The sequence below is a fragment of the Pituophis catenifer genome, unplaced genomic scaffold (genome assembly GCF_029215685.1).
Source record: "Pituophis catenifer annectens isolate HBS135680 unplaced genomic scaffold, rPitCat1.0.hap2 SCAF_5, whole genome shotgun sequence".
Classification (NCBI taxonomy): Eukaryota; Metazoa; Chordata; class Lepidosauria; order Squamata; family Colubridae; genus Pituophis; species Pituophis catenifer.
The window spans coordinates 84437801-84451637 of record NW_027256885.1 but is presented as its reverse complement, the minus strand read 5'-3'; the positions used below and the strand labels follow the sequence as shown (position 1 = coordinate 84451637).

Genomic DNA, 13837 nt, shown 5'->3' with positions numbered 1-13837 from the left:
TCTAAATTCTATCTTACCAATGACTCGTGATTTCTGTTTTTTCCTCAACATGTAGGCCAACCACCTACCTGGTTTATTGGCATTACAAAATGTATTATGTTTAGCATATTGTAAGCTAGTTACCACCTGATCAGCCATTAACATACTAAATTGCCCTCGTAGTATATTTATTGTTTCTTTTACTTTCTTGTCTCCTGGATTAAATATAAGTAATTGTTCTTTCTTTTTTATTTCTTCCTCTATCTCTTTCCGCTTCTTTTGTTGTTTTAGTCTATGTTTATTATTCATGTGTATTAACGTACCCCTCATATAAGCCTTGCTAGCATCCCAGACCATTTCCATGGAAGTACCCTTATTCATATTAATTGCAAAAAATTCTTCAATTGTTTTTTAAGCTCTTTCACATTTTCTTCATATCTAAATAAATTTTCATTTAACCTCCAAGACCTCCTTTCTCCCCTCTCCTGTTCAAATTCCACCCAAACCGGACTGTGATCAGTTAAAGTTCTTGGACATATCTTCGTCTTCTTCACCCTGGAAATAAAATCATTTGTGGTTAGTATAAAATCAATCCTGGAGAAGGATTGATGTCTATCAGAAAAAAAAGTAAAATCTCTTTCCTCCACATTACGTTCTCTCCAAATATCTCTCTGTTCTATATCTTCCATCATATCAAAAAAAGATTTAGGTAATTTTGCACGGGTTGAGATCTTTGATAAACTTTTTTTATCTTTCTGCGTGTCTATTACTCCATTCCAGTCACCCATTAATATAAAAGATGTATAATCCCATTGTATTATTTTAGTATGTAGAAATTTATAAAACCTGTCTTGTTGCTGATTAGGGGCATATATTCCAATTAAAAGCATTTTTCCAGTCTGTGTTGATAATTCAATTGCAATATATCTTCCTTGATCATCTGCCTCAATTAGATTAGCTGATAGTCCTTTCCTTACATATATGACTAGCCCATTTTTCTTCTCTGGCGCTGATGCCACAAAATGTGTACCTAATCTTGAATTTATCAAATATTTTTGATCTAATAATCTAATATGTGTTTCTTGCAAGCAAATAACATCATTGTTAAATTGTTTCAAGTGGTGAAATACTGTACTTTCTTTCTTTTTTGTGGTGAATTTAGGCCATTGACATTCCAAGATAGGAATTTAGTTGCCATCTTTAGCCTTTCGAAGCCGTATGAGCATCAGCTGAAGCTCCTCCTCCACCTTACTCTTTGGCCTAGCCCCCCCTCCACCGCTTCTGTTTTTTTGAACTTCTTGAGATAAATCTTGAGATTGTTGCCTTTTTGATTGTTGTTCTTGAAGTTTATAAGTTGATCGGGTCAGTCGTACTTTCGGCTCTCCCTTCTTAGGTGGTTCCAAAGTTGGAGGTAAGCCCCCAAGATCCAAATCTTCTTCCATGATAATTCCTCCAGCTGCAACTTCAGCATAGGTTTGTATCTGTTTGCCATCTTTTTCTTGTTGTAACATCTCCATTTTCTTCCTTCCCCCCCCCCCGGTGAGGGTGGGTATCCAGCCTTTAAAACATTTACATAGAAGTCTTTTGCCTTCCAGACTGTGTTTAACCGGTATCTTTCTCCATTATAAGTCACTATTAGACCAATTGGAACGTCCCATCTGTATGCCACTTGTTGATTTCTCAGCTCATTTACCAAAAAGCCAAAGTCTTTTCTACTTCTCAGCATCTTTGGAGGGATCTCTTTCAAAACCACCACCTCTTGCCCAGCCACCTGAACTTTATTCTTGTAGGAAGCTTGTAAAATATCGTTGCTGATCCTCCTGGTTGTAAAATAGATCACCACATCTTTTGGCAGCTGTCTTTGTTTTGCCAGCCAGGAATTAACCCTTTAAATTTTATCAATTTGGCTTGCCACATCTTCTGGTCTTTCTTTAATTATCTCTGCAATAGCATCAGCGCAAATATCTTTTAAATTTTCTTTACTATTTTCTTTCAGGCCTCTCAATCTCAAAGCAAACTCCATGGACCTGTATTGTAACATTACCAATTCATCATCCACTTTCTCTGTTCTGGTCATAACATCTCCCATTTTGCTTTCCAAATTTAAATTGGCTTGATTAATTTCTTCCACTTTCCCATCAAGCTGGATAACATGGTTTGACAATCCTGATACAGCATAAACAATATCTTCTCTTATTTCATCGTGTTTCTCTGCAACCACTTCCTTAATTGAACTGATATCCTCCTCAACTTTCTTTAATTTCCCTTCCACAAGTAATGTTAAGTTATTCATAGCTTCTTTCATTGCTGTTGCTTGATTATTCATGGCTTCTTTCATAAATTCTTTAAAATCATTAAGTGCTGCCTCCTGACTCTGACTCTGTAAATCAGCCGGAAGTTGTGCTTTCTGTGTCACCACTGACACAACTGGAGAACCTCCCCCTCCTTTAACAACTCCTGGTTTCACTTGTTTAGAAGCCATTTTTTTCCCCTTCTAAAGAGATCTTTTTTTTTCCCCCAAAGCCACAAAGTCCCTTAAACAACTTTAAAATGTTTGTAATTTATAGTCTCTAATTTATCAGGCAGGATAGTTTTTTTTTTCTCCACAAGCTCTCACTTCCCAGCAGTTAATAAGCAGCTAATCCACTCTCCCAGCACAAAGTTCTCAATAAGCACTTTCGTTTCTGGCTTTCACTTTCAAAACCATAACAAAGACGCCATCTTCAGCCTCCAGCTCAATGAAATTCAGTTTGAAACAAAGTAACTTCGGAGTTAAGCTCTGTACTTTTAAAGCTTGTTCTCCTGTTTCTGCTCTGCCTGCGCTTGTAATCAGTCAAACTGACTTTTGAAAGCAGGATCGGATCACGGCTTCTCGCTCTGCTTTCGCAGAGTCATCCTGGCTTCGGAGCTTCTTGGCGGGCTGGCTGGGGAGCTCTCACCCTCCAAGCCTCTGGAAATATTCCAGAGGGCTTTCGGGGAGCTCTACTCTCGCCCACCGGCTCTCCTCTCCTTTTCCCGAAGGGGAGGTTTTTCAGCCGCCAGACAGCTGGTTTGCGCTGTCAAAGTGGCTTTTACGAAGACACAGGGCTGGCGGTTTTAAAAGACCGTCCACGGAGCCTGCGGTGCCGACCGGAAGCCTCACGAATGGGAATTGACCATCCCCCAAACCCCGCCTCTGTCAAAGTGGATCCCGGGTGCTGTGCTGCAATGGAGAGACGGAAAGCAGAGCAAGGGGAGGTGGCGGCGGCAAAGGAGGAGGAGGAGTGGGGAGCCGGGCTGGGCCTTGTGATGAAAAAATAAAGACTTCCCCCCAAAATAAGCCCTAGTGGTTATTTTGGAGCGCAAAAGAAAATAAGACCAGGTCTTATTTTCAGGGAAACATGGTAGCAACCTGATCCAAGAGTTGTCTCTGCCACTGGTTTGCATCCCTGTAGGAAATCAGGTAACAGCTTGCAAGGAATCAAAAACTCCAGCTCATTCAGCCATTGCAAAAAAAATTCCCCTATGAATATTTCCTCCCCATTTCTTGCACAGGGGCTTGACTGTCTCCTGTTACCCACCCACCCCCAAGCTCATGGATTAAAAGCAGCAAGAAGTGAGGTGAGCATATGGAATCAGTAGGCCACAGTTGGCTAAGGACAGCTGGCATTGCCAATAAATTGCAGTGTGATAGGGCTGCTAAGGAGACAATGGATTGTAGCATTTCAGATTGCAGATGAGCTCTCACACTTTTGGGCGCTCCCCGCAATTCTGCAAGTTAAACAAGCCAAAGGAGAAGTAAGAAGAACAACCTCAAGTACTAGGTGTGGTTTGGTGTGTTTGTCTAAACTAAAGGTTGCTATATGAGGAAATATTTAAAAATGACATTCACCTTGCTAATTTGGAGTACTAATAAACCTGCTGGGACCTCCTCAGTCTACCTACTGGAAATAGAATGAAATATATTTCTTCAATTTGGGTGCCTCATTTTATTGCTCTGTGATGTTTTATGGGGCAGTCGTTGAGATCTGTATGCTTTGAAAGGTAGTTGGAAGGTAGTATCATAAAGTCTTCATGAATAATAATTGTGCAATTGCCACCAGCCAGGTGTGAACATCTTTTGTTCCAAAAGGAAAAGATTTTGACTCTCTGCCCTAAAGTCCCATTTCATTTATCTCCCATACCTGCTGCACTGTCCTGTCTCAGGCACTTGCCTAAAGTCTTCCCCCCAAATAAATATAGCCCAACAATGAATTTTAAGAATATATGTGAGGAAAGGAAGGGGGACTGAGCCATCTTACCTCCTCCTCTGGTCTTTCTGATTCATTCTGCTTGGCTAGGAACTCCTCCGCTAGGGCCACTGCCCGTGCACAAGTCTCCGGGCTACGTTCCCATACCCGACTTTGGATTCCAGCAGGAAGAATGGCTAGGAACTGCTCCAAGATTAGGACATCAAGAATCTGTTCCTTGGTGCGGTTCTTTGGCTTCAGCCAGTGATTGCAAAGCTCCCAGAGCTGACCACATGCCTTTCGTGGACCCTCAGTGTCCTGGTAACAGAACTGCCGGAAGTGCCGGCGGGCAGTCTCCAGGCTGAAACTGCCTCCTCCAGATATAGGTGTCCGTGGTTTGCCAATACTCCCTCTATCCGCACTAGCTGGGGAGCGTTGAAGGTCCTGGTGGCTCTCTTCAATGAAAGATGCTCCCCATAAGGATGAAGTATTCCCTAGTTGCTCCAAAGTGGTTGGGAAGGCCTCTGGTTCTACCTCTAATGCAGCGAATTTCACTACCTGAATGATATTGGAGGTGGCTGCTTCTGGTGATATTAATGGTGGTTCTATAATTTCAGGGAAGAGAGGCTGTGAAGTTTGGGACACCTCTTCCCATTGGACCTCCCAGCGCTGAGTTTGTGGTGCCTCCTCTAGCTGCACTGATTCAGCAGTTGGTGATACCTCCAAGCCTAGCAGCTCTTCAACTGTTCCAGTACATACCACAAGCAGGGAGTCATCCCCAACAATTGCTCCCACTGGCTCTTGCTGAGGGCCTTGTGGACATGCCTCCTCTTCCTCCTCATCTCCTTCTCCCTCTTCTTCTTCTTCCTCTTCTTCCTCCTCTCCCCTCTCTTCTTCCTCTTCATCTGCCTCCCCTTCAGCTTCTACTTCCTCAGGCTCTTCCTCTTCCTCCTCAATTGTGATCTCTGGATACATCTCCTGCTCAAGCAGCACCTTAAAATGGAGATCCAGCTTCCCTGATCCCTGTATGGACTCCATTTTGTCTTCTAATAAGTAGACAGACTTGTCCCAATTGTAGACTGAGGTCTGGCCAGTGATACCCCACGTCTCACAGGCAAACATGGTGGGAAGAGTCTTCTTCTTCTTCTTCAAATTTTGACAACGAGCTTAAGCCAAAGTTGGCCAACAATTTCCAGGAGGCAGAGAGACTGTTCTCAAGGAAACTGCTCTGTCACAGGATTCCACCATGCATCAAGAGGATTTGGTTTTTCCAAATGTCTTTACATGAGTATTTTCTCCCTAAAAAGACCAAAAAAACAGTAAGCAATCACCTGAGCAGTCAACAAAATGAGATTAATCAAATTCATATTTACAGAATTCATGTCCATATAATGAAGAATGGTATTTCTGAGGAAAACAGTTTTTTGTTTGGCTTGCGTTGGTTTGGTTTAGGACAGGGGTGTCAAACTCAAGGCCCACGGGCTGGATCCGGCCCAAGGGGTGCTTAAATCTGGCCCATGGGGCCAGCCTGGAAATATCAAAGGACTGGCCTGCAATGCTTCTGCCGGCCAAAATGGGCCATGGGGGGCCAAGGCGACCTCCCCACAGCCCGTTTTTGGCCTCCACGGCCTCCAGCAGCACTCTGCTGGCCGAAAACGGGCCACATGGGGCTTCTGCGCAGCCCATTTTCAGCTGGCAGAGTGCTGCAGGAGGACTGGGTTGGACTGGATTACAATTATGTGGCCTCAAGTACCGGTAAGTGCTTGATCTGGATAGAAAACAAGCAACATCCTATGTTAATACTACAGTTTAATGCCAGATTTTACATACTGTAGGTCCATTTAATCTACAATCAACAATCTACCGTGTTTCCCCGAAAACAAGACAGGGTCTTATTTTCTTTTGAACCCCGAAATAAGGGCTTCGCCTTATTATTGGGGGCTCTTATTATTTTGAGGGTGCTCATGGCACCACAGCCGCTTGTTAGCTGTTCGGCCGAGGCCGTGCCTGCATCCTCACTTCCCTGCGCCCAGCTCTTCGCACTCGGGCAGCCTGCGCACTCACAGCCGGGAGTCTGGCAGAGAGAGGCTCCCTCCACATGCCGCCATCAATCCCCTCTCCTCCCATGGGGGGGTGGAACACGAGCGGCCCAAAGGCGCCAAGCCGCGCAAGCACCTGTCTCCCCCCCACCCCTGCTCACACGCCTCCCAGGCCTCAACACATCGATGTGGGTGAAGCCAGTGAGCACACAGCTGGAAGCGGAGAAGAGTCCGTTCGGGCCAGCCGCCTGCTGCTGTCTTCCGGGAGCTGGGGCAGCCGCATGGAACCATAGAGCAAGAAGCGAACTCCCAGAGCGGCCGCTGCCGATGCAGAGAGTCTTCCGGCAGCGGCCGCTCCTCAAGGACCTGGTGCTCATCAGCTTCACCCACATTGTGATCCTGAGATACCGTTCAGTCGGTGAGTGGCGCTCTACCTGGGTGGAGGGGTGTGTGTCCGCTGGGTGGGCACCATGTGGCAGGAGGTGCTGGGCAGCTGCTCTCTTGCAAGCAGGGCAGGAGTTTTCAGGTGAGGGGGATGGCTGGCTGGATGGGAGGTGGGCAAGCGCCAAGAACGCTGGGGAGAGATAGAACGAGAGGCAGCTCCCGATCAGTTTAGCTGATCCGCGGGTTGTGATTAAGGGGCCCAGCTGCCATTAGCTGACCGGGGAAGACCAACAACGGCTCTTGGCCTCTTTGCCCGAAAACAACCGTTGAGAGATTTGCTTCGTGTTTGGATGTATTTCTTTCTTGTCAGTGTCTTCTGTTCCTGAACTGTTGCCAAGAAAAGCCTTTGGCAGTTTGCCTAATTATCCCAAGGTCAGAGATAAACTGAAGAATGGTGTTTTGAGAACTTTGTTTTCGTTTATTTTGGAATACGCTGAGAATGAGTTAATTCTCAGCTGTTTTAATAAAATCTGTTTGTTTTTTGGAACTGTTTTGTATTTAATACTAACTACATGGGCCTGGGTCACAACAGCTGTTACATCTTGTATTATCATGTTATTTATGCTATTGTATTTTTATTATTAGTTGAATAATAAAAATACAATAGTATAAATAGCTTTTCTGCCTGGAATGGGCGTTGGTCTTACCTGATACGCCGCTTCTGGTCACTAGGAAACGCCGGTCACATGAGGGATGTGACTTATCCAGTAATCCTACGATCGAGTCTACCAACTAAAGAAGTCCCGCCTCTTCCTGTATCCAGTTTGAGACTAGGACGCACGGTAGACTGTCGTGTCTGTAAAAATAAAGGAGAAGTAAAAAATCCCCAGGACCCACCCCTGTCCTTCAACAGCCATAATCCAGCACGAGAGGTGCCGGACCAATCGGGAGGGGGTGACCGGCGTTTCCTAGTGACCAGAAGCGGCGTATCAGGTAAGACCAACGCCCATTCTCGGTCACAGAGGAAAGGCCGGTCACATGAGGGATATACCAAAGCCCATGTACTTATTGGGAGGGAGAAGGCCGGCACCGCTCTTGGTCCTGGGAGGATACCCGCTGCAGCACACGTCGCCCAAATGAAGCTTCCGCCGATGCATAAACATCCAACCGGTAATGCCGGATAAACGGAGACGGAGACGTCCATGTAGCAGCTCGGCAGACCTCCTCGAGAGAAGCTTAGGTAGACCAGGCAGCCGAAGTAGCTGCGCTCCTGGTAGAGTGGGCTGTAACACCACGAGGCACTGGCAATGATTGAGCTTCGTAAGCTAAGGAAATGGAAGCCCTGAGCCAACGTCCCAAGGTAGTGGAAGAAACCTTTGACCCCATGGACTGGGGTTGGAAAGACACAAAAAGAGCCTCAGAACAACGAAAGGAAGAAGTCCTGGAGATATAAATCTTGAGAGCCCGACGAACATCAAGCTTGTGCCACACCTTCTCCAGGCGATGACGGGGGGAAGGGCAGAAGTTGGGAAGAATGATCTCCTGGGAGCAATGGAAGGCTGTATTGATCTTCGGAATAAAGGCTGGATCCAATCACAAAACTACTTGATCAGCATGAATGATACAGAGATCCTGACAAACTGAGAGAGCAGCCAACTCCGAGATTCTCCGAGCCGAGGTGATCACTACGAGAAAGGCCACCTGAAAAGACAAAAACTTCAGCGAGACTACCCGGAGAGGCTCAAAAGGAGGACCAGTAAGAGCCAATAGAACCTTGTTTAGGTCCCAGGTCGGAAACCGATGAACGGCCGGCGGACGTAGATTGGCAGCACCTCTAAGGAATGACCGGATTAGAGGGTGAGTGGACACAGACTCAGCGGTACCGCAGGTGAGGATAGAAGAGATGGCAGAGATTTGCCTCCGGAGAGTATTGGGAGAGAGTCCCGACTTGAAGCCATCCTGAAGAAATCCTAGAATGTCAAGAATGGAAGCAGCAGTAGGAAGAACCTTCTTACGTCGACACCAGGCAGAGAAGGCCATCCAAGTGGCATTGTAAATACGGTTTGTTGACTCGCGACGAGAGGCCTGGATCATAGATATTATTTCCGAAGGGACCCTGGCCGTGGACAGGAGGAACCGCTCAACCTCCAGGCGGTCAGCCGGAGCCACTGAGGATCTGGATGAGCTAGGCGGCCTTGCCACAGGGAGATCTTGTCGGCCGGAATCTGCCAATGGGGAGCGACAGAGAGAGCCATCAGATCCGCAAACCACGGTTGTCTGGGCCAGAAGGGTGCCAGAAGGACGAGCTCGGCTTGTTCCTGCAACAGCTTCCTGATGACCCTGGAGATGAAGGGAAGAGGTGGGAAAGCATAGAGAAGAAGACCACAAGGCCACGGGCTGATCTAGGCGTCCACAGCCTCGGCCCCCTAGACGGGAAACCTTGTGTAAAACCTCGGGAGCTGGTGGTTGGATTCGGACGCAAAGAGGTCTACTGCTGGAAGACCGAAGCGATGCACGATGTCCTGGAACAGAAGTTGATCGAGGCTCCACTCCGTCTGGTCCAGCACTGAGCGACTGAGGGCGTCCGCCTGTACATTCGATGACCCTGAGATGTGAGAGGCGTGAATGGAGGCCAGGTGAATCTCCGCCCACCTGAGGAGACGGGAGGCTTCCCTCATAAGAGCCTTGGAGCGGGTCCCTCCTTGCCGGTTGATGTGGGCTTTGGCAGCTACGTTGTCTGTTCTGATCAAGACATCCAGACCCTGAAGGAGAGGGGCGAACTTGCAAAGGGCCTGGAAGATGGCTCTGAGCTCCAAGATGTTGATGTGAAGTCCCCTCTCCTGGACAGACCACTGCCCCTGAGCCAGATGAGACTCCAGGTGAGCCCCCCATCCGAAGAGGCTCGCGTCCGTGGTGATGCTGACGCGCTGAGGAACTCTGAACAGGCACCCCCGAGCAAGAGCCGGAGAGGTCCACCAGGCCAAGGACCGAAGAACTGCTGGGGTCAAGGGAACTCTGGCAACTGACGTGCTCCTGCGAGACCGTTGAAACGGAAGTAAAAACCACTGAAGTTCCCGGCTATGAAACTGAGACCAGGGCGTGATCCCGAAGGCAGATACCATCTTCCCTAACAGGCGGGAAAGACCCAGGAGGGAAAAAGAACGCGAAGCCTTAACCTGACCTGCCAGTTCAACAATACTATCCTGACGTTCTTGTGAAAGGGAAACCTGCAACCTGACAGTATCAATAACAGCCCCCAAATGCTGGATGCAGGTGGAAGGAACTAGGTTGCTCTTGGAACGATTAACCAAAAAACCATGGGACTGCAGGGTTTGAATAGTGACCTGAACATCCTCATTACCCCGGATCTCAGAACTAGACAAAATAAGAATATCATCTAAATAAAACAAAACTCTAACAGGAAAAGATCTCATATGGCCCGATAAGGCAGCCATGATCTTTGTAAAGACCCTGGGAGCTGAGGAAAGGCCAAAGGGAAGGGCTCTATACTAATAATGCCTACCCTGATAACAAAAACGGAGGTATTTCCGATGTTCCGGAAATATGGGCACATGTAGATATGCCTCTGTCAAGTCGATGGAGGACAAAAAATCACCTGGACGGATAGAGAGGAGAATGGTCTGGAGGGATTCCATCTTGAACCGATGATAGACTATATATTTGTTCAAGGATTTAAGATCCAATATGGCCCTCCAGCCGCCTGAAGCCTTGGGAACTAGAAACAAACGAGAGTAAAAGCCCTGGCCGACTTCCCCTTGGGGAACACATTGAACAGCCCTAATCTCCAAAAGACGTTGAATAGCCTCATCCAGCAGAACCCTCTTGGTCCTGACCTGAGAAACTGGGCACCTGACAAACAAGCTAGGGGGAACCGAAGAGAACTCAAGGGTCAAACCAAATCTAATTGTACGTCTAATCCAAGGATCTGAAACTGAAATATCCCATTGGTCAGCAAATGAAGCCAACCGACCTCCAATTAAGGAGTCAGGGATAAGTAAGGGAGAACTAACGGGTTCTACGGAAGGGGCGGCCCCTACCTCCCTTAAGGGCCTGCGGGAAGGGAAACGGGACCCCTGCCTGACCTGGAAATCCTGCTGTTGTCCACCCCTGGGCTGAGAGTACCGCTGAGGCCTGGACTGGAAGGAAGAGAAGTCAGAGCAAAAGGAATGGGCTCGAAAGGAGCTCTGCTGACGAGGATCAGATCTCCTCGATAAGGAGGGCAGAATCTTGCGATGATCCTTCGTCTCGATGAGAAGTGGATCCAAAGCTGAGCCGAAGAGATTGTTCCCCAAGAAGGGAGCCGATGCAAGCCTCCACTTGTTTCAGACATCCGCCTGCCACTGACGAAGCCAAAGAAGCCGTCGTGATGTGACTGAAGCCCCGATAGCCTTCGCTGAAAACCTGGCAGCATTCAGAGTGGCATCAGCAGAGAACTCAACAGCAGCGAGGATCTTGTTGATGTCCTGGTGAGATCGCACATCAGAAGAAGGCAGCCGTTCCTGCAGTTGGAGAAGCCAAAGAATGGAAGCCCTGTTAAAAAAGGCAGCGGCCAAGGAGGCCTGAATGGACCAAGCTGAGGCCTGGTGGTCCTTGACCAAGGAACGCTCAAACTTCTTGTCTTCAGGGCGCAGGGATTCCTCTGACGGGCCCGTAAGAGGAGATGCAGAAGAGAGAGCCACAACAGGCGCATCTACAGAAGGAACTTGCAGGATGTTAGCAAAATCAGAAGCCATATTATAAAACCTTTTATCTAGACCATTAGGAACAGGGCCAGAACTAGGAGAAGACCACTGTCTTTGGATCACATCAGAAAACAGCTTGGGAGCTGGAACCACTTCTGCACGAACGAAAGGTTCCTGAAATAATAATGATGAAGAGGGATGCTGAGATGAAGATGTAGAAGCCTCCCTTTGAGTGGAAGAAGCAGAAGAACTTCCCAGGCCAGTAACATTTTGAGCCTTATATAATAAGGATCTGAATAACTGAGGTTTGAAAAGCCCAATGAAGGAAGGCTGGTCTGGTTCCAGACCCTCATCATCCGAGAGATCTTGATCCGGGGCAATTTCCCCTTCAGAAAGGGAACCTTGACTTGCGTTTTCCTGGGAATCCACCCTTTCCTCACATTGCACAGGATCAGCAACAGCCTGGGCCCTCACAGAATGACTCTGCTGACTCACATAACTGGAGACCTCAGAAGAGGCCCTTTGCTGCAGGCCTTCAGCAATACCCTGCCTAATTGATACTGAAATAAGTTCAGCTAGGGCAGGAGTTAAACACAAAGGAGCCTCAGCCCCTTGATTGCTGGATTGAGCTGGAGCCTCAGGGGGTTCTTGCCTTGGAGGGGCTTAAATAGACACAATTGGAGATAGAGGCCTAGCAGCAGGAAATACAGAAGAAGCATCAGCAGCCACATTCTCACCCAGAGTAGACTGATCAGGAGAAAAATCATGTTCAATTTGAATTTGAGAAGGGGGAACAGCCACATTAGAAGTGGGGAGGGCAGATGATTTAGAAGGCCGCACAGCAGGAAATGAAACTCTAGAGGCCTCTGAGGCAGCTTTTTGAAAGGCCTTTTCCATGGCCTTATGCCTCCTGGTTTCTTCCCTTGATGATGCAGCAGGATTAGCACTCTTGGAAAGGGTGGATCTAGTAGAAACTCTGGCTGCCTTGGAAGGAACCGGGTCCCCTGAGGAACCTTCCTTAGGATCAGAAGTATGGCCCCTTTTTCCTTTGCTCTGGGATTTGTTGCCCCTAGCATCCGCCATTTTGGAGCAGGAATTTACTTTCACAGCTCAGAAATGAAGGCCAAAGGAGGGAAATCACCCTTAAAATTCCACCCCCAGGGGATAATTGGTGGTTCAGGTAACTCACTGCGCCAGGAGAGAAGCAGGAAGAATCCAGAAGCCAGGATGGACAAACAGGAGGCTGGAAATGGCCGCTAGCCAAATGGCTTAAAGGCGCGGCAAAATTAGGCGCGGAAAAGCCTTCACGCCACAAATCTGCAGCCACAATGCTCCAACAGGAGGAGGAGGCTAGGAAACCTCTCCAAACGCCCCAAATTCGCCGTAAACTGCTGTAAATAGGCGCAGTGGTGCTTACGCACGTGCGCGCTGCCGCGGGGCTGCTCACAGCTGCCAGAACGCTTCTAGCGCTCCCCAGCTGAATTCAATTAAGTTTAGCCGCTTTCTTGTAAAACGCCAGCAAATTGAGCAGAACGAAGCAAAAATAGGAAGAAATCAGCAAACAATGGCCAAAAAAGCTCTCCCATGTGGAGATTGAAGAGAGAGCTAAACAGACACGACTGTCCTCTACCGGACCGAGTCGAAAAACTGGATACAGGAAGAGGCGGGACTTCTTTAGTTGGTAGACTTGGTCCTAGGATTACTGGATAAGTCACATCCCTCATGTGACCGGCGTTTCCTCCGTGACCGAGAAAAGCCATTTACTATTAAAGAATGGGGTATAAATTTAAAAATAAAAAGTTTAGTGGAGTATGAAGAATAAGTAATAAATGTTTGTCCATAATATCTGATAGAAGAGATAGGAAAATGGTTATAGTAAAGAACTGTGGAAAGAAAGAAGGGGAAAAAAATGCATCTTGAGCCTGTGTCGAATGCCCACCATGGCCATGCCCACCCCAGCCATGCCCATGCCCACCCCTGGCCACACACACACACACCGGCCCTCCGAGGTCAAACACAACCCTGATGCGGCCCTCAATGAAATCGAGTTTGACACCCCTGGTTTAGGATGATGGATATGTGTCTCGTGGCAGAAACATTTTAAGGAAAAATTTACTCTGAAGTGTAAAGAAAATTACAAAAAAGACTTCACTTTTAAGAGCAGGACAGTTACCCCTGGGTTTCATATATTGCAACTATAATTCAATCATACTTCAACTATTTAAACCTGTTTTCATTTCCTGGGGCACTTCTCATCAGTCAGAAAGCTTCAATTGCCTAAAAAAACACAGGGCAACTTAAAGACTAGAAAAGTTTAACATAAGAGTCAATGTCAAAGAAAAACCTCCCCCACAACAGCTAACAACTCCTTCACAAAGGCAATGGGGAAAGGAGTAATGCTACACTGATTATTCTGTGCAATCTATTTTTGGAAAGGAGGGGGGAAAAAGAACAGAGGATGATGGTTTCATCCATGCAGCTCTCTCCTGGAATCTAAACATTCAGAATAATAACTCTTCACCAA

General features: G+C 47.3%; 1 protein-coding gene across 1 annotated transcript in view; it reads right to left on the bottom strand.

Moving 5' to 3' along the window:
• Positions 1-400: 400 nt before the first annotated feature.
• LOC139317514 (neurotrophin receptor-interacting factor homolog) overlaps positions 401-13837 on the bottom strand; it is a 58327-nt gene continuing 44890 nt past the window's right edge. The window contains exons 2-3 of the mRNA XM_070944586.1: positions 4260-5486; positions 401-534 (exon numbers count right to left, since the gene is read on the bottom strand). Coding sequence (XP_070800687.1) covers positions 496-534; positions 4260-5309 — 1089 coding nt within the window. The 5' untranslated portion in view covers positions 5310-5486 and the 3' untranslated portion in view covers positions 401-495. The remainder of the gene's footprint in view (positions 535-4259; positions 5487-13837) is intronic.